Source organism: Coturnix japonica, chromosome 1 (assembly GCF_054131305.1).
Source record: "Coturnix japonica strain WE chromosome 1, WE-NBRP24, whole genome shotgun sequence".
In the NCBI taxonomy this organism is placed as follows: Eukaryota; Metazoa; Chordata; class Aves; order Galliformes; family Phasianidae; genus Coturnix; species Coturnix japonica.
Window position 1 is genome coordinate 64,522,820 of NC_140663.1, and position 19,411 is coordinate 64,542,230.

General features: G+C 42.1%; 1 protein-coding gene across 13 annotated transcripts in view; it reads left to right on the forward strand.

The window, feature by feature from the left end:
• The window catches only part of LMO3 (LIM domain only 3), a 141,281-nt gene that overhangs the window by 83,835 nt on the left and 38,035 nt on the right, over nucleotides 1-19,411 (forward strand). For 3 of the 13 annotated variants that reach the window (XM_085543276.1, XM_085543283.1, XM_032445923.2), the window contains exon 2: nucleotides 8,270-8,483. In XM_085543276.1, coding sequence (XP_085399402.1) covers nucleotides 8,278-8,483 — 206 coding nt within the window. In that variant the 5' untranslated portion in view covers nucleotides 8,270-8,277. Of the gene's footprint in view, nucleotides 1-94; nucleotides 475-767; nucleotides 1,215-1,589; nucleotides 2,104-2,199; nucleotides 2,426-8,032; nucleotides 8,173-8,269; nucleotides 8,484-19,411 lie in introns of those variants that run through there. The other 10 variants (XM_085543272.1, XM_085543228.1, XM_085543234.1 and 7 more) reach the window with 10 other exon arrangements.

The window sequence follows — 19,411 nt, forward strand, 5'->3', positions numbered from 1 at the left end:
CTCTGTCCTCAGCTTTTGGGGTGAGGATCCCGCAGGGGGAAACCAGCTTGCCTGCCTTCAACTCAGAAAGTGTGGGCAGGGAGGTGGCATGGGTGAGCGATGCCCAGCACGTGGCCGGGCCGGGGGCAATGGGAGTGGGGAGCCCGCGGGGAGCAGCAAACTTTGACGCAGGAGTTTGCCCTCCTCTCTGAGCAGCCCACATCCAGCACTGGGAGAGGATGCATTTTCACCTTCAGGGTTTTTTTTTTTTCTCATTACTCATTAATAGAGAGATACGTATCTTGCCCGTTGTTTTTTTTTTTTAATTTTTTTTTTTTTAGTTTCTCCCCCACCCCCCCTCTTTGCGTAGGCAACTTATTGTTTTGTTTAGGCAAAGTATTTGGGGCGGAGTGATGCGGGGGCACGCTCCCTGCTTTCCCTGCTCTGTTTCTGGAGCGCTCCCTGGGAAGGTGATCCTGAGCCGCTTCGGTAGAGGTCACTTGTGTGTGTGCGTGTGTGTGTGTCCCTGGTGTTTGTGTCTAGCATATGCATGTGGTTTTGCTGACTGCACTTGCAGGCTTGTAAATTTTCACCATGGGAAATTACCAACAAAGCCCAATCTGTCTCCTGGCTGCTTTGCACTTTCTGAGGGCGGCTGTACTTGAGCGAGCTGCAGAACGAGAGAGAAAGAGAGAGGGAGAGAAAGGGGGAGCGGGGAGGGGGGGAGAGAGGAAGGGTGGGTGGGTGGAGGGGGAGAGAGGTAAATAGCCTTAAATCGGAAGGGAGCTGCTTCTCTGTGGTCTTCCACAAGAGCTGCCTGGGCTCTGCTGGCTCAGTAATAACTGAGTGACCTTTTCTTTTGCTGTATTATGTCTGGCTGGTAAGGGATTGCATTTTGCAGCTGATAAAGCCCTGACTTCATTCAACTCGGCTCCTCACACGCTGCTTTAGGTAAGTTGTCTTCAGCCAGGACGGAGACAGACAGCCTTGGACTGCAAGATACTAAAAGGAGGACACCTGTAGCTCGGATGCGGTCAACACAATTACTTGGCGGATCCTTGAGGACCTCATTATTTTAAACTTAAAGAATAGCGATCTCCCTCCCCATCTCTCCCACCCCCCCTTTATTTTTTTTCCCCAAACAATGCTTCTTTTTGACCTTTCCCAAGGAGAAGAGCTACAAAGCAGCCACTGTGCTTATTGAACTGCCTCCCCTCTATCGCTTAATTGAGAAGGTAAGTGAGGCAACTGTGTACATAAGCTTTGGGTCATTTGTGTATGTGTGTCTGCATCACTCTCTCTCTCTCTCTCTCTCTGAGTCATAAGCCGGGGCTGCAATCCATACACACATCCCTGCACTGCAACTTTCGCTCGAGCTGCAGCTCTGCTGAGACTGTTTTGTTTAAATCATGTGAGGCTTCATTATTTTTATGATGAGACATGAAATACATGCAAGCGGAGGATGCTGAGCGAAACCCATCTAACTGGATGTCTCGAGAAATAGCAGTCAAAGTTAACAATGAATTGCAGCAGTCCCCCCCACCTCTTCCCTCCCAAGCCCCCCCCTCCGCCTCCGTTATTATTGTTATTATTATTCTTGCTTCTTCCAGAGCCGCTCGAAACGTGCTCTCAATTACCAAGGGAGTAGCTTAATTTCCCACTCCCCGGCTCTAATCCGCCAGCCTCCCCGTACAGCAGTTTCATTTGCAGCCGGCTCGGCGCAGGGTTAACCCTTTGGGCAGCGCGGCGGCGGCAGAGGCGGCCCGGAGGCGGCGGGGGAGCTCCGGGAAGCCCCCACCGGCCGCGGGTTACCCGGCAGGAGCCAGCGCTCCGCGTGGGAGCCTTTCGGGGGGGCTTTTCGGCTTCCTCTTTTCCCTCTTCGCTCCCGGTGCGGCGTGTGACAGCGTGACAGCTCCGACAAAGCCGCCCACCGGCGCAGCGCCGGGACCCGGCGCCGAGGGGTGCCCGGGGACAGCGTGCGGTCGTGCCCCGCAGCCCTCCCCCCCCCGCTCCGTGCCGGGGGAGCGAACGCTCGCTGCTCGGGCCGGGCCTCGGCGCTTCCGTCAGGAGGAGCTCCGCGGGCGCCCGTACAGCGACTCATGCAGAAAAAGGAGAAAAGTTTTGGTAAGGCTGCCGGTGCGCTGGCTCAGTTCGCAGGAAGGTAGGGCCGGGGCGGGGAGCGGGGCGAGCGCGGTTCCCTCTGCTCTTCTCTCCCGCCAGCGTTCGCGTGTGTGTGCAGCGAGGAGACCCCCCGTGCCCCCGGCTAGAGAGCCGCGCAGGACCGCCGGTGACAGCGGCGAAACCGGCCAGGTGCAGCCAACCTCGCTGCGCGCATCCCCACGCCTCCCTCTGCCCCCACCGCCCCATCCCTGCTGATGCTTGGGAAAAGGAATTAGCACAAAAGGCTCGAGCGTCCGGCTCCGAAAGGGAGTCTTTGTTGTAGAGTGTATGTTTCTTATTTATTTTTTTATTTTGCATGTGAGCTGCATCAAAATTGAACTCAGTCTTGCAAATCTCTTGTTGGCCTTTGCCAAGCACTAGCACTTTGCTGCCATGGTAACTGTAATTAAACTGATAAGAGTGGAAAAATGTCAGTATCTCTGAGCCTTGCAGCTGCATTGGAGAAAAAGGGAATCAAATTGGTTCCCAGCACCACTGCTCTAAAAAAGGAGGGAGGGAGTGGGGGAAGCTGGGGGGAACACGACAGGGGTAGGAACATAGCTAAGCAGCTCCGTCCCTGAGATCTGGGTACATCTATTTGCTGTGATGTCCCTTAGGGGGCTACAGCCTGCAGGGATGCTCTGGGCCAGTGAACAGAGAGAAACAAGCTTTTAGGCCCAATCTCGCTTTCAAAAAGAGAAGGGGAGAGAAGAGGAGAAATCTTTTGTTTGGTGTCTCTTGGCAATCGACTAGCCGTGTTGGCCAAATTCTTTTAATCTGTATCACTGCTCCCAGCTGTGGGACTGCATTCCCATTTTTAGTTTTTACCTAACCTCCTCTTTTTCCCCCCAATCTCAAGCCACCTCCTTTATTAAAAATTAATACATATATATAATCCTTAGAAGAAGAGGAACAAGGTGAAGTTTAGTTATATACCATGCAAAATTGACTCAAAAAGTATGCAGAAGTGACTGTATTCAGAGTACTAAAAAACCCCTTACTTTTATTATTATTATTATTTTAAAAACCTGAGTGTTATGGAGTTGCGGTTACTTTGTTGTGTTAACTACAGAAGCTGAGACTGTGCGGATGAATGGCACAGAACAAGAGAGCATAATGGAGGCAATCAACCGTTAGGCTGGTTCACAATGCAATCCAGGCAATTAAAAGCTCACCAGAGTTTAAATGAAATGGTTCTACTTATTTCTGTGCACCACACTGCACAGGCTATTATTTATGTCTCTTTTTTTAATTATGATTTCCCTTAAACTGTCAAATAACTCAGAATAGCGGGGTCTCGGAGGCGATAAGAATTTTCCACGGAACAATTTGCATGCCAATCTAAAACTAGTTACCACTCTCCATGCGCTGCATGCGAGCTCTGAAATGTTTCTTCCCTTCTGAAACCTTAACTTTTTTTCTTTCTTTTTTCTTTTTTTTTAAAGAAGTCTGTGCATATTGTCCTGAATAATTGGAGCACTGAGTGCTCATAGGATGGAGTTACAAAGTGGGAGAGCCTCTGAAAAGCGCTCTCTTTTTATTTTATTTATTATCTTCTGCTGGATCTCCAGCTCTCATGCTGACTGCACATTGTCCGTCAGTTTGCTGTCTTCTAAAGACCACTGCACTGATATGTAATTTGCCTCAAACTGATTTCTATATATATATATTTTTAAGTAGAGCGAGCTTTCCCTCTCCTTGCTGTGCATCCCCCTGTCCTTGGTTCAACCGTGTGTGCTGCGGTGAAGGAGGAGTGAGTGGGCTCTAAAAGTTTGTGAGTGCTGTGGTGTGAGATGATAGCATCCAGTGCTGCCCCCATGCATCCCCTGTGCCATGAAACTCAGCTGTCCTTGTGGCCTCTCGGTTCCTGCAGGGACCCGTCCTGTGCCCAGACGCTGTTAACAGAGCTCGTTCTGTCAGAGCTCCGCACCCTGATTTCAGGAAAGGTGATTGGAGTGACATGAGTTCATGTCTCTGCCTTCTGTCAGGAGCCTGTCTTACCCTTTTCCAGCAATCTTTCCTCTTTATCCTGGAATTTATAGCTACAGATCCCTTTTCAGTGTTTCATTGCACATTAACAACCACTGCCAGGGACAGGAGTCACTTGTATCCAACTTATCTGGAGAAACGGGGAGATCGAGGAGCTCACAGACTGGGTTAGGAAGTTCTCTCCTCAGAAATGTGGATTGCTATTAGAATTCTTATTCCTGACTCCTGACAGAGTGCTGCAGTTTGTGTGCAGTGTCCTAGGGTTTGGCAAGGGGAAAAGAGAAGGATGCTGAGCAGGATGGGGAAAGTAAACTGGGCTGAAATAGAAGGGGTTTGCCTGACAGTGACAAGCACCGAAATGTCTCCGTACTGAGTGCAGGTCTGTTCTGGAATGCAGAGTATGGACAGAAGTTTACCAAACTAAAGGGGAAAACCATGCTCAGTTTTTGCAGCTTAGGTGTAGCACTTTGGAGCCGTCTGTGTTTTGGGAGCTCTGCCTTCAGAAGGGAAGGGGCAGCAGGGTGTTCAGGCAGCATGCTGTGTTCCCAGCATCATCTCAGGCTGCCCTGGGTGCTGTCAGCATCAGAGCTTCTGTCTGCACCTGGCAATAGCCAGTTGTGGGGCTGCAGCCGGTGGGAGCTGCAGGTACGCTGACTGCTGCTCAGGGCAGCTGAAAGCAAACACGCACCATGTGGGAACTGTCACTGTACTGGAGATCTGATGGGAGCGTTAAAGGGGGGAGAGATGGTCTGGGAGGTGATCTGCGTTAGGTTGGATTATGCCATACAGGAGAAGTAATCGAGTATTCTGTTCTCAAAATTAAGCGTTTTAATCCGGGTTTGTGAATAAAAGGGCATGTGCAGAGAATTCGGAGCTGCATAAAGCACTTCTTGGGGTGCTGCTTGTGTTTTGTTTTGATTATTCTATGTCTCAAAAAAAACCCAAAAAAAACCCAACAACTTTTAAGCCGTAGTTTAATTTTAACTTTCATTAAAATTGAAGCAGCTTCATTGTAAGTAAAGTGTGAAAAAGATCAGATCTGTCTAAAAGGAAAAGCATTCCTTCCCTCTTGTAGCTGCTGCATACCGAATCCTTAATCTGGAGATGCTGCCAGCGGGATGTCAGGGCCACCTTCTTGCCTCGAGCTCCGAAGTGTGGGGCTGTTAGCAGTACCTCCAAGTGGTGTCTGCTCCATTCCACTTCTCTCTGTAAGGAGGGTTTGGGCTAACCAGTGTGACAATGCTCTGTGTGCATTCCAAATGTAGCAAGAGCCTCAAAACACTGCCAGACTGTGTGCCACACAGCGCGTGCCGGGCTTGTATTTATAACACAATAATCTGGTGTTTGCAGCATATTCCTTAAGAATTATCATGCTTGATTGCTGCAGTATGCTCAGATGCTAGCTTATACAAACCCTGTTGCTGTTGCATCTCGTTCCCCTTGCAGAGCACAGGGCAGCCCAACAGCTGGGATCAGGGACACGGTCCTCCTTATCAGCCGACAGAATTTTTACATTACAATTTTTTTCTTTAAAGCCCTTAACTGCTTTAGCTGCTAGTTTATCCTGGCTTCCCTCAAGCTAAAGATTAAAGTCCCAGAGCAGTTCTTCTCGCTTCTGAACTTTGTCTCTGAGTTCCATGAAGTTGATGCCAACTGCAGTCTGTTTTGTCTCCGCGTGGTGGTAGAGGGGCTCAGGGGTAAGCGTGCCATGGGCTCTGAAGGGATATTTATACATATGCAACTTCACAGATGAAGCCTTTTCACCAAACATATATATTGGCTATCCTATAAGACTGCCCTGTACAAGAAGATTGCATTGGTCTGGTACAGGCGCTTTACAAAAGTCTCTGCTGTTTTTGGTGTTTGTAGTCATCTGCTTGTAACTGTGTTGCCTTGCTGCTTTACTCCTGCACCCTGGGCTTAGGGGAGCCCTCTGGCAGCTGGATATGCTGCAGTGCTCTCTCAGGACGAGCACTGTGTGTTCTTTCCCAGCCCTGCCCAGCCACGGAGCCCGTGAGGGTCACAGGCTCTCATCCTCCCACTTGGGAATGAGAAACAGACCTCACGAGTTGCTGAGTGGTGTAAGAGCTGCAAGAGGAGCATTGATTGCAGGGTAATGGGAAGGCAGCAATGCCATTTTGATACTTATGGATAGAGAAATAAAGACCTTGGATTATCTTGTTAGGAGCTATAGACATTCGGCAGCAGCATGGCCACAATACTTCGGGGTGCTCGCTAGGGGAACTGTCTCTGTAATTCAACAGCTAATTTAACAGACAAATATATTTGTCCAAAATGCACGGTAGGATATATTGCAAAGCTGGGAGCAGGAATGTTATATGTCACAGTGAGAGTAAGAATTAATATTTCTAATTTGTTGACCAGCTTCACAGATGAAAGTCATGTGTTCAGCTTGATAAACCCTGCAAAGTCACATAGTTGGCTCTACACTTGCTGCGGTCCACGTACATTCAATGCATTTCATGTACATGTATGGATCCCTGGGATGCCTCAGCTTGCACAGCATTTAGCCTCTTGTCTTCACAGTGCTGATATTCATAAAGGCACGCTGTAACATCACTTCAAAGATTACACTCATTTTCATGTTTTCCTTATGAGACCTTTAAAAATAAGTAAAATAAAACAGCAGCCTGTTCGTGTTCTCTCTACCTGAGACTGTCTTTCTGAGGTAGTGTGCTGCTGTACCAACGGAGATGTGCTGATAGAAGCTGGGGCTGCAAAGCTTTCCTAAGAGCAGTAGTGTAGTGTTCTTGATGAGGAGCTCTTGAATTTGCTGTTCTTTGTTACGAGACTATTTGACCTTTCCTAGTTGCTGCGTTAAGAATGGGGTGCCGTGCCCTGAACTTGGGAGAAGGATTCTCCTGTTGGCAAAAGCATTTATTCTTGTCTTACAGAATTCTTGTTGTGATGCTCAGATGCACTTTAATGAGTAGCAATTTTTTTGTTGTTGCTGCATCTCCGATTGGCTTAAAACAGTGAGATAACCTGTTAATCGAACTGCGTGTCTGTTTTCTTTCCTCTCTGATGCCTGTTTGATGTACAGCAAAGCGTCCACAAGGCTATGATTTTGCTTCTTCTAAGAAATGACTTTCAGAGGATCAGTGTGAGTGTAATCGGCTGGCAGTTCATGAGACCAGTCTGTAAGCACTTTGGGGCAGCGACCTCCTCTCCCCATTTACAGCAAAACTGAGGAGCATTGATTTGTTTTTTGTATGGATCTCTGGAAGGCAGCCGTAGTGCTCCACATGCCATCACTCAACTGTAATCCACTTTTGCCCATTCTGTCCCTTAAATAGTGGATCAAGGGTTTGAATTGTTATTTAAATACACTCGGCTATCACGGTCAAAGGTATATATAATTAATGGACAACACTGGACTCCTTTTCCTAAACTATCTGTTGGCTAAAATTGGGATTAGAGAGTAGGGCAGAGATTTATTATTATTATTATTATTATTATTATTATTATTTCTGTGAAAAACTAGCAACTTGTGCAGCATACTTTAAGGTCAGATTTTTCAGCAGGTCCTTAGACTGAAGGATGCAATGAGAGATGCTGGTATTGAAGTCTCGGTAAATCTGATTGCTTCATTCATGTGCCTAAGAATGGAAATCTTAGAAAACAAAACCCGCACTGCAAAGATATCTGGGCCAAACTTCCCTATAACTCTGTCCTCGTACCTTTGATACTTTCAGTCGGTCCATCTTTAGAATCTGAAATGCAAATTAGTCCAAATGCACAACTTTAGGTATATTTGCTGTTGCACAAATATGTTTAAATTTTTGAATGGTAAACACTGAGTATGTTGGGCAAAAGTGAGTGACTCTTCAACAGGACTGTTTTAATTTTCCATTTTAATTTTTTGAATCGTATTCCTTTTCAGCAAAGAGACCGGATAAATGAGGTGGACCTCAGACCAGTGGAAGTTTCTGCTCTCAAGTTTATTTAATATTGTTTTCAGCTTGCTGTGGACTCGCCAGATTATGTCATCCTGTCTCTGCCGTTGCCTTTATAATGAACTGGGTGTGTGTGGGAGGGGAGATGTGGAGAAAGAGAAGACTGTGAGGCTCATTCTGGAGAGTGTCTGTTTTCACCCTTCTCTCCTCTTGCTGTGTTTCAGGTATACAAATGCTCTCAGTCCAGCCAGACACCAAGCCGAAAGGTTGTGCTGGCTGCAACCGTAAGATTAAAGACCGGTATCTTCTAAAGGCCCTGGACAAATATTGGCATGAAGACTGCCTGAAATGTGCCTGCTGTGACTGCCGCCTGGGGGAGGTGGGCTCCACTCTGTACACCAAAGCCAACCTTATCCTTTGTCGCAGAGACTACCTGAGGTAGGTTGCGCCTGTGTCGTGTTCCCTGAGAAACGCGGTGAGCCTGCTCAGTCCTTTCTGTGCAGGTAGTGGTGCACACACAGTGCTTGAGGGCTGCAGGACAAAGCGTTTGCGGAGCATGAGGCAACCAGCTACAGCAGAGAGGTGAAGCTAAATTCAAAGGTAGTACTGCATGCTCTTGAGTTTTGAGATGCTTGTAGTGGGGTGCTGTGATGGGGAGGTGAGAACAGAGTAACCCCTGGTCCAGCACAGCTGATCCTCCTAAAAGCAATGCAATGTTCAGCTTGAAAGAGCGGGGCCACCTGAGTAGCCTGCAGCTGCTCAAGAGCGGGTTGGAACGCTGCGAGCGCTTGCTCCATTTGGCTGTGCATATCTGCTTTTGCCCTTTGAGCTCACCAGAGGGATTGTGGTGGTGGTCGGAGCTTTAGGGAACGTTGCCATTTATCTGCTAGAAGCTGCACTGAGACAATCTGCTCACTTTCCCTGTGCCGATGTGCTCCAACCAGCCCACTGATCTGTGTGGGACCTGGGTGACCCAGCACTGGTCCTCAAAGGTGGCAGACCATCCCCTGGTTGATGCTTCTTAGAGATAGCAAACCACTACCTGATTTTCTGCATTCTTGTTTGTCAGTCTTCTAAAAAACAATTGGGGTGTAAGTTGGCACAGTACCAGACTAGAGTGTGTGTGTATAAATAGAGCTACTTGCAGAAGTTGAGTTTAATCGAGAAGTTTGGTCTCTCTGGGCTGTCTATAGTAAATAGAGACAGAGAGGCTCCTCTGGGGTAATTCAGAGCACCTATTTCCTAGAGGAGCACCTTCTGCCATTCCCTACAAAGGGGGCCTAGTGAGACTGGCTGCCCGAGGCAATTGTGAACTCCTGGGAATATTTCCCCTGCCCCTGTAGCAAAGCCTTTTCCTTTTAAAGGGACATTCAAGTCTGTAATACACTGGGGAAAAATTTAAGTTCTCTTTGCATGTGTTAACTTAAAAGTTCAGTGTAGGCGCGGGTAGCAAATACAAAGTTTCCAGGTTGTATGGCATGAGTAGGTTGGTACAGAAATCAGGATTAAAGTGTTAACAGCTCTTGGTATTCTGGCTCTCCACGTTACAACCTGTTTTTTTCTAGAGTAGTACAAAATTGTTTGCAAGTGTCTTAGGCGTTTGCTGAGCTGGAGCTGCAAGGTGGCTTAGGGTTCTTCAGATGGGGCCTTGGACCACTTAGTGGTAAAAGTGCTCTGCTACCCATTAAAGCTCCATGAGCTGAGCAGAGGACGGAGTCATCGTCTTACAGCCGTTGTGTTACAGCTGCCAAATAAGTAGCTAACAAAACCTTAATTTTGAAAATGAAGAGGAAACTGTTTCATGCAAGAAACAGAAAGGGATCATTGTACAGAAACCTCGACTGCTTGTGATCTTGAATTGTGTGTATAGAGATAGTGTTATGAACAGCTTCTGGGGGGAAGAGAGTGCTGAGCCTAATACTTAAACCCCGTTTTAAGAATCTTTCTACAAGTGCTTGCAGGAGTAAGAAAGCTCTACTGTGGCAATTTGATCCCCAGATTTACTGGTGGCTTTGAACTTACTCAGTCTCCCAAAGACTCACCCAACAGATCAAGTGTTTTAAAATCAAAACCAAAAGTGAGTGAGTAGTAGGGATATGAACAAAACATTTCCACAGTACAGATGTGTGCATGCATCCCCTTGCTCTCTAGTATTTAAAGTTCTATCAGGAGTAAATATTTAGCAATGAGATTTTTAAAATTTATGTTGTGTAACTCAGAGGAAGGCAACTGTGAATTTTACACCAGGGTTTATATGTCACAAATGCTTTTTTTGTTATTTATTCATCTGCAATATTTACTTTTGCACTATACAGTGCAATATACATGACAGATCCTGTAATCAGTCTAAGGATATTTTGGATTTTGTTTCTGGATTTGTCAAGTCTTTATGAAGTCTTAATGAAAATCATAAGCCTTTCCTTAGTGATTTTTGTGAATGCACAGATTTAAACTTGGTATTTACTCTAAACTTCATACTGATGCACTTAAGGTAATTGCAGATAGTCATTTGCCTCATTGCATCTTATATACTTAGATATGCAGTGAACCTATAAAAGTGATCTTTTTAAAGCTCATGTGGAAACTAGTTAAATGTTCTCTAGTTTTGTAGTCAAATAAGCTTTCATATTTAGCAACTCACTTGATATCAATTTAAAGAACAAATTACTTAGCAATAATGATCAGATTAGGGTTCAATTGCAGTTTCAAGCTAGCTTCTTTTTTTCTTTTTTTTTCTTTTTTTTTCCTTTTCCTTTTTTCTTTTTTTTTTTCTTTTTTTTTTCTTTTTTTTTTTTTTTTCTTTTTTCTTTTTAACTGTAAAGGGATAGTTTGCTACATACAAAACTGTTCCAGCTTCCTATTAATTTATGTGGTGCCCTCTAGAGGATATGTGGCTTGTATGATATTATAAAGAGTAAAATCGCTTATTAACTTGTCTCTCTGTGTTCATTATGTATTTCAATAAGACAGCCATTCTACAGATACTACAAGCAATAACGTAGCCAGTTGGTGTGCTTTGACATCCATGGTTAAATTCAGAAACTGTGTGATTGTGTCTTTGGCTATTTGCAAAAATGCTTCTAGTATCTCTCATTTAGAAATGTCTGCCAAAAAAGTATTATAGATTCCCCCCACTCTAATGCATGCTCTTGTTTGGAATTTGAGCCCTGAGATGCCTATGCTGAGCCTTTTATAAGTACTCTCAATCACCAATACTTCAAATCTTGTTTTGTTTTAGCTCTCCCTTTTGTTAAAATAAGTTAATTTTACTATATTAAGTCCTTACTCTCTAGGATAGAGGGGGTTGTGGAGATGAAGGTAATGAGCTTGGTAGATGTTCTGGGTGTGAAAGGCTTTCTCCTGCAGTCTGATTCAACAGCCTCTCTCCAGTGACTTCAGAGGTGGCGTGTGGCACCCAGGGTATTGGAGTGGTCACAGCAGGAATGAGCTCCGTTTTGTTAACGAAGATGAGAACTGACTTGAGTAAAGAATGGGCTCAATGTTAGGAATAATATACATGGTGAAAATGATATGCAGAGTATAATTCCCCTGCAGGCTTCTGTCTCCTGCTTATACACTCCTGGGTTAGAAAGTGAAGACTTAATTTGAGGAACTTAGGTTTATGCCAGTATTTCAGGTCCATTTACAGTAAGTGAAATATGTGAGAAGTTAGCTTTAGCTTTTTTTTTTTTTTTTTTTCCCCCTTTATCCTTTCCTCCGGAGCTGTGAAGTGACATCTTAATGTATCAACCTATCCTGCTCTGTCCTCTGTTCCGACTGGCAGCATGTCCATTCACAAGCAAAATATTCCCTTTGAAATCTGTCATTACTGCCATTAATGACCAGTCGTTATGTTAACAGCCCAGAGGCTGTTAACATATCAAACTGGTTGTTAACTAGAAGGTTATTACTTATTTAAACCGCAGGTATGAGTTGTGTGAAATGTGCTTTGGTTATGCATTCTGAGCTAGTTCTGCTCAAAACAATGGGAAAAAACAGCATAGCATTTGCCTTTGGGGTGCCAGGGGATTTGCTTTCTGTTCCATCTGCTCATTTGATTTCTGCATATTTGCGAGGTCCTCCTGCCCCTGGGCAGCCTCCTAATTTCAGGTGCAACCGTGTGCGGTCCCATCTTTTTAGCTTTGCGTGCAAATGGGCAGTCAGAGATACTTCCAGATGCACGGTAATGCAAGCCGCACATCTGAGATTAATATCTGGCCCCTAAAAGTGTAAAATGAAAGACCGACAATTACACGTAACTCAGTTGTATTAAATAATGAGCTTCCTCGGATGCAGAGAAAATATGAAAGTACAGCTGTGCTAAGCTAGTAGCAATGTAGGTCAATCACCCTTTTCACTTAGGTTTTTAACTACGCAAACCCTGCTGAGCGACCAATGACTACAAAGTGCTGTTTCATTCCTATTTAATTTTGGCAGCATTTTACTGAAGAGCAGGCATTCATGCAGCTAAATTATCTTCACCATTTCTGGTTTTAACTCCAGCTCCATGACACTAAATGTTGGAGTGCATATCTCTTAGTAAACACAAAGAATATGGTTTCTGATTTTTTTGTTTGTTTGTTTCTCTTTTTCTTTTCTTTTTTCTTTTTTTTTCTTTTTTTTTTTTTTTTTCCCCAATCCATCGCTTAACATGGAAATTGAATTAGAACTTTTATTTCTTTATGCGTAATTTCCCTAGCCAGGCAAACAGATCATAAGAAAAGGACTAAAAAAACAGTGTACTGGGGAGAATTTTTACCCCTAAACATATCTAGGGCCTTTCCAGGGATGAAGGTTACGATGGCACAGACATGTGCCCTCCTCACTGCCCAAGCTTGGTAGCCATTTGGCTTTGAAATGTACTGCAGGCTTTAAAAGTACCACAGAATAGCTGTGAAAATGGGTTGACTGCTATCCCTGAAGAAAGGGACAAATCATCTTTTTTCTTGTTTCCTCTCCTATTTGCTGATCTGAACACTTGAGACAAACCTAGATTTTAGATTATATATTGGACAGGATCTTGTAAATAATGAGAAGTGACTACAGAAAGTAAAGTGCTCAACCACAAGCATCATAAAGATGCTGCCTCTGTAAAATATTTAGTCTGTGAAAGGGTGCAGGCTGAAAGGAGTAGAGTTTAGGAAGCAGCCTTTTCCTGTAAAACTGCTCTCACTCTAAAAGGAATTATTATTTAAAAATACATATATTACGTAGGAGTACTTAGAAATTCAAGGAAGACTTAAAAATGTCCTGTGGTCTAGTTTTGTTTGGAAGTTCCTGTCTCTTATGTCCCAGAAAGCGCACGTTAAATATTGCAAACATATGAAGTATTGGCTCTTGTAAATGCTTGTACAAATGCTCTACATGGATATTTTCATGGATAGAAGGATGTAAGATGTTTTTCGGCTGACACCTCAGTATGCTTCTTGCCCAGCCTAATAAAATAATGGTAAAATTTTAAGGATTTAAGCACTCCGAGCTTTCAGGAATATTGAGGTAATTACAAAAGTAAGGCTTAAGAGAGCTCTACTTTCTTTACTAAAACGATCCATTATTTATTCATAAATACCCTGATGCAGTGTTAAAGTATTCAAGGGAGTACTGGTTTGGAGAAATAGGCCCTAAAATATTTTAATACATATATATGGATTTTGTAGGTGTAGTGGTCTCCTTGTTGAATTTTTGCTGTGTATGGGAGATTCTTATCCCACTAAATTTACACTAATTGTAGCATTTAGCATGTCTTTTTAAAAAATAAATAAATAAATAAATAAAATAAAAGCGCAATAGCACTGTCTCTCCCTCTAATTGACAGCTGTTTTGAAATACTTAAAACACTGTACCAGTTCTTGAAGGGCTAAGGGTATACAACCAAGGGGACTAATGCACGTACACGCAGTTAATCCATCGCAATTGCAAGGAATAATGGGTTTGATTTAGTTACACTCTAGCTAGTTTAGCTCCTTATTTTAGTTCATCTGTGAGAGCTTTTAATAAGAAACATTCAATTAAGCTGTTAAAATTGGTGTTTAAGTCATGTTGAAAGGCTGTAAAATATGTGTACTCAAGTTTGACGCTCTTCAGTAGTTCCATGTGTTTGCTAGTATCTTCTGGTATTTTTCTTCAGAGCTGCCAAATTTTTAATAATTGTGTTATTTTTAGTGGCTTAAAATACACAGTTTAATTTCCAAGGATGTGAATGTTCCCTCTTATAAGGCTTCTTGAAAACCAGACACTTCTTGTGTGTTGTCAAAATACCTCATTAATCCCCTGGAAACGTTCAAAGAATTTCAGGAGACTTTTCAGATGAAAGTACAGTGCATCTTAAAGCCTGTCCAATCTCTCTTCATTATCTTGCTACAGTACAGCGTATGTTATGGAAAATTATTTTACTGTAAATATTTTGTCAATTTATAGTGGTTCAATAAAGCTTGTGATTTTGGGGCAGCCTTGGTAGGTCTGCAGCATCAGAGGATGGGTTAATGTTCTTGTGAAAAATACTAAGCAGACCCATAGAATTCAGCAATTGATTTTAAAATACATGGAACTTGCTTCATTTTTTCCTTGTTGAATTTTTCCTTAGAAGAGACTTTGTGACTAGTGCTCCTATGGAATATGTTTAAAATAATACCCCAATTAAAATGCTTTCCTTCGGGAGCGAATATTATCAACTATATTATGGCATGTGATTTGACATCCAAGGCTTAATTGCAAAGTTTCTGCATTTTTTGGCAAGAAGCATACACAAAACAATGTGTCTCTGTACAATGTAGTAGAGCAATATTTAGCTGTTATTGCCTAACATAGAGATGTTATTAAGAGATCCTAAATTCTGCTCCATGTCTGTTCCTTAAAAAAAAAAAAAAAAAAAAAAAAAAAAAAATTAAAAAAATAAAAGGAAAAAAAAGGAAATAAAAAAATTGAAGCCTTTCTTTTTCCTTATTTTTATTTTGTCATTATTTTACCCAAAACTGAAGGGGAAAAAAAAAATCTATGTGTGTGATTTTAAAGAATAATAAGAAATAAAATCATTCTGAATATCATCATGTTAAACCTGCAGTACCATTCTAATGTTTTGGATATCATAATTAATATTAGTGTGAATTTCCAAATAATAGGTAACAAGCATAGTTCTTTTTCCTACTAATAGAGTTGTGAGCAACTTGAAAACTGGAGAAACTTCTCAGGTGGAAACAGAAATTTCATGTAAAACTTTATAATAGGTAATTGAGAATTGGCTTTGAAAACCTTCAGTGCTATTACTCACATTCAGCCCTCCTGACTTTCAGAATTGCTTTTTCTTTTCACTGAAGTTAAATATGTTCATGAGGAGTCTGGAAACCAAAATTCTCAGTGTGTAGTACTTAATTTCTAAATTAAATTGGTCTTGACATTTAGGGTATTAAAGACCATAAATTTTGGATCTACCTTACTAGATGTGTTGTGTTTTGCTTGCTGACTTCCCATTGGATATCATAGGATGATGGATGGCTTTTTATATAAACTTCAATAGTAGACACAAGCTTATATTTTTTTCTAGCCTAAATGTTCTTGAATTTATTAAATTTTTCAGACTAACTGTCTGAAGAATGAAGTCTATGTTGCCAAAAAAGGTTTGCATATTTTACACCTGTAGAATTTTAATTCTGGTTGTTTTGTATCCTTCCAAAGCTTCTGCTTCCATATTATAAATCAATTACTCTTCTCACAATTGAGTCTTGCTGTATATGTCCCGTGTTTTTTAAGATAGCTATTACGTGTCAGTAGAAATGCATTTTAAAAGAGAGAGAGCAATTTAAATCATCTCTATTTTTGGTACAAGTATGAGTATATAGAGCCATACTTAGAATCATAGAATGGTTTGGGTTGGAATGGACCTTTAAGATCACCTAGTTCCAACCTCCTGCTATAAGCAGAGACACCTCCCTCTGGACCAGGTTTCTCAAAGCTCCATCCAGCCTTGAATACTTTCAGGGAGGGGGCATCCACACAACCTCTCTGAGCAACCTGTGCCAGTGTCTTACCACTCTTGCAGTAAAGAATTTCTTCCTAATATCTAGTCTAAATCTACTTGACCATATACAAGTGGGAATATAAATTGTTTAAACAACAGGATAAATAGTTTTGCCAGATTTGATCATTAGCAAACCATGTATCAAAATGAAACCGTTTATGGTTAAAATACCTTACACGCTCTCCAGGGTCATGTCCTCTTTGCATATCTGCTTGGTATTGTATTTACGCATATATTTATGAAGGACTTGTAGAATTCTCCATCCTGCATAATGCAGGTACCTGAATAGGAATCTGAGCATGGTTTTGTGTTCCCTAAAACTGTTTACGACAGACTTTAGTGCATGCTAACAATTAGAAATCTCAATAGCCCCATGTCAATCAGTGAAGGTAGTGGCAGCATGCTGAAGTGTCACGCTTGAGTGCGGGTGTAGAGAATTCATAATTCAGTCTGTTTTCCAGCTTTGGATTAGAACTGCAGCTACTAGCAGCTGAAAAGTATTTAGCACCTAGTTTTCTAAGAGTACAGTGGCCCCGATTATTAACCAAAAAAATTTTCGTTCAAGATGAGAGTGAGCTCTGTTTATCTATTTTATCACAAAATGTAACACAACACAAGGGAACTCTCTGCGAGCAGAAAATCGCTACTTTTGTAAAATAGATTTACAGATCTGGATTGATGTTCCATGGGAAATTCTCCTGCAGTTCTTGTGTTAAGTGGCATTCTGCAGAACTGTAATTTAAGCTTTTCATCTTTTCTTTGCAAAAATGATAATGTCTTGTGTTGGCACATAGTGGATGAAAGTGAGAATTGCGCAACACGCAAAGATAAAATTATTTCTGGAGAACAGAGCAGAGCAGATAAAACATTTTACTGCATCTTTTTTTTTTTTTTTTTGAGAGAGAGAGAGATCGGAGTAAGTGTACTCAAGTTATGCATTTGGACATACTGTAAGTGATGATATATAGGAGTAATTAGTAATATATTACATTACACCAGGTAGCAAATGCCATCTTGCTCTTGTATCGTTGTTTTCAGTAGTGCTTGTTTGAGTTTGATTGTTTGGACTACATGTACAGAAATTACCACTTTTCCTTTGATACTGACCAAAATGTAGAAAATGCATGTGCATCAAATTTGATTTTTTATTTAGAGACACACTTTCAGTCTGTAAATATCAGCATAGATAGATCCTCATGTTGTCACTTAACAAATGGATAATTATTAGATTGTAGTCCTGCACTGAGCAGAATTGTTCAGCTATGAGAGAAAACAAATATTACATTAGTCTTATCCTATATTATTTTTGCATCTATCTTAAACAACAACAGGTATTAGTTTGAGAAAACTTGATTCAAATACATATTAAACAAATAACCTTCCTTGAAATTTCATATGTTCTAACAAACAGATGAATTTAAATTCTAAGAGTAGTTCAAATGATTATTGAACTTAACTTTGTCCTTTAGATATGTTTTTGGGAAGGATTTCGAGGCAACAATAGCTTATGCAAGTTGGTTGGTGGTTTCTAACTCATGTTAAACACGTTTTGCACAGAACTTGAAAGTTCTAGGATGTAAGATTTGGGTTGACAAACAAAAGAACAAAAAAAAAAAAATCTCACAAAAAAGCAACTTTTTGAAGAGTCTTTTGTAAGGCTCATGTGCCCACCTTACACAGTGTCAAAAAGGGCGAGGGCAGCCTCAATAAGGAGGTGTTTTGCGCTAGCTTTTACTGGCTTCCTTATTTAATTTGTAATCCGATACATTTAAGAACGCTTTATACAAAAATAAAATTAACCCTAATCTTACAAATGTATACTACATGCTTGACTTGATGTACCCTGAATAATCCTATTGAAAGCTATGGGACCTATTAATTTAGAAACATGCCTCAGCAAAGCCAAATATTTAAAACTGGAATGGCGCTGCCTGAAAAATCTATCTCCAGTTGCTGTGCCCTCCTTTTTAGTGCACAGCACACTGTACACCGATTATCCCTAGCCACAGCATGACGTTCCCTCAGTTCAGAAGTCTAGACCTGCAGTCTGGCTCCTAGCTGGGCACATGGCTGCAGGCTGCAATGTCAGCCATAACCACAACTCGTACTGTGCCAGGGTGTCTCTGGGATGTCATAGTGCTGACATCCATAACAATCTCTCCCTGTCCCTCTGTGGCTGAAAGGATGTATATCTGTATGTTGATCCTACTCCATCACCGGTCCCAAAGTGAACTTCTGGCAGGTGATATAAGAGTCTGCCTGGAAGCTTGTATGACCTGTTGGAAGCTCTTGGGCTCTGCCCTATGTGATTTTTTATGGGGAAGACAGCAGGCAGGACGAGGTGGAACAAAACTGTATTTAAAAGCCCTAGGATTTTGTGTTGATGTTTGTGAATGCTGGGTTCTCAATTAATTTCCTCCTCATGCTCCAAACTTGTGCAAACAAACCTGTCCTGTGTAATTAGCAGCTTCTGGCTACTATAAGGATATGTTCATTTTCATTAAGATGTTAAGTTCATGCATTTTTATTTTCCATGTGGTATTAAAAAGAACACAACATGACATTGAATGCTTAGGGAGCACTGAAATATAAATTAAAATATACTCTTTCAGCTCTAAATTTAACTTACTAAAACAACCTTAAGATCTACAGGTAATGTTGAAAGCATTGCTGTAAATGTGCTGTTTTTAATGAGCTTCACTGTAGCATGAAGTCAGCCAGGAGAGCTTCCTGCAACACCTCCTTACCTAGCTCAGTTGTAATGCAAAGTGAATCACTGCTAAGATTCATTGAGTAAAACAGAAATGATGACTTCATGAGTATGTAGCCAACCTCTTGGCCTCCTCTGTGCTTTTCTGTGGCATTTTCACAGACTCATGGAATCTTTAATGTTGGAAAAGACCTCTAACATCATCTAGTCCAACCATCCACATACCACCAATATTGCCCCCAAAACATATCCCCCTGTACCACATCTATGCATTTCTCCACTGTCATCTTCTGGGATAGTGACTCCACCACTCCCTGGGCATCCTGTGCCAGTGCACAGCCACTCTTTTGGAGAAGTTTTTCCTAATATCTGACCTGTGAACCATCCCTGGTGTGTCCTTGTCTGAGTCCTGATTCCTCCCAGGCTGCTGGTACAACAAAGTTTGATTTTCTTCCTGTAATATCCATAAGAGCATCTTCCTTCCTGTTTCTCATGTGTCTTTTGAACAGATTATCATCTGGCAATTACGAGTTAAAATAAAAAAACAAACCCATAACATTCCATACCTGAAATGTTTGCAGCAGGTGTAGTGTTCTTGACGAGCTCTCAATTTGGCCAAGGAATAGTTAAGATGATCACAAG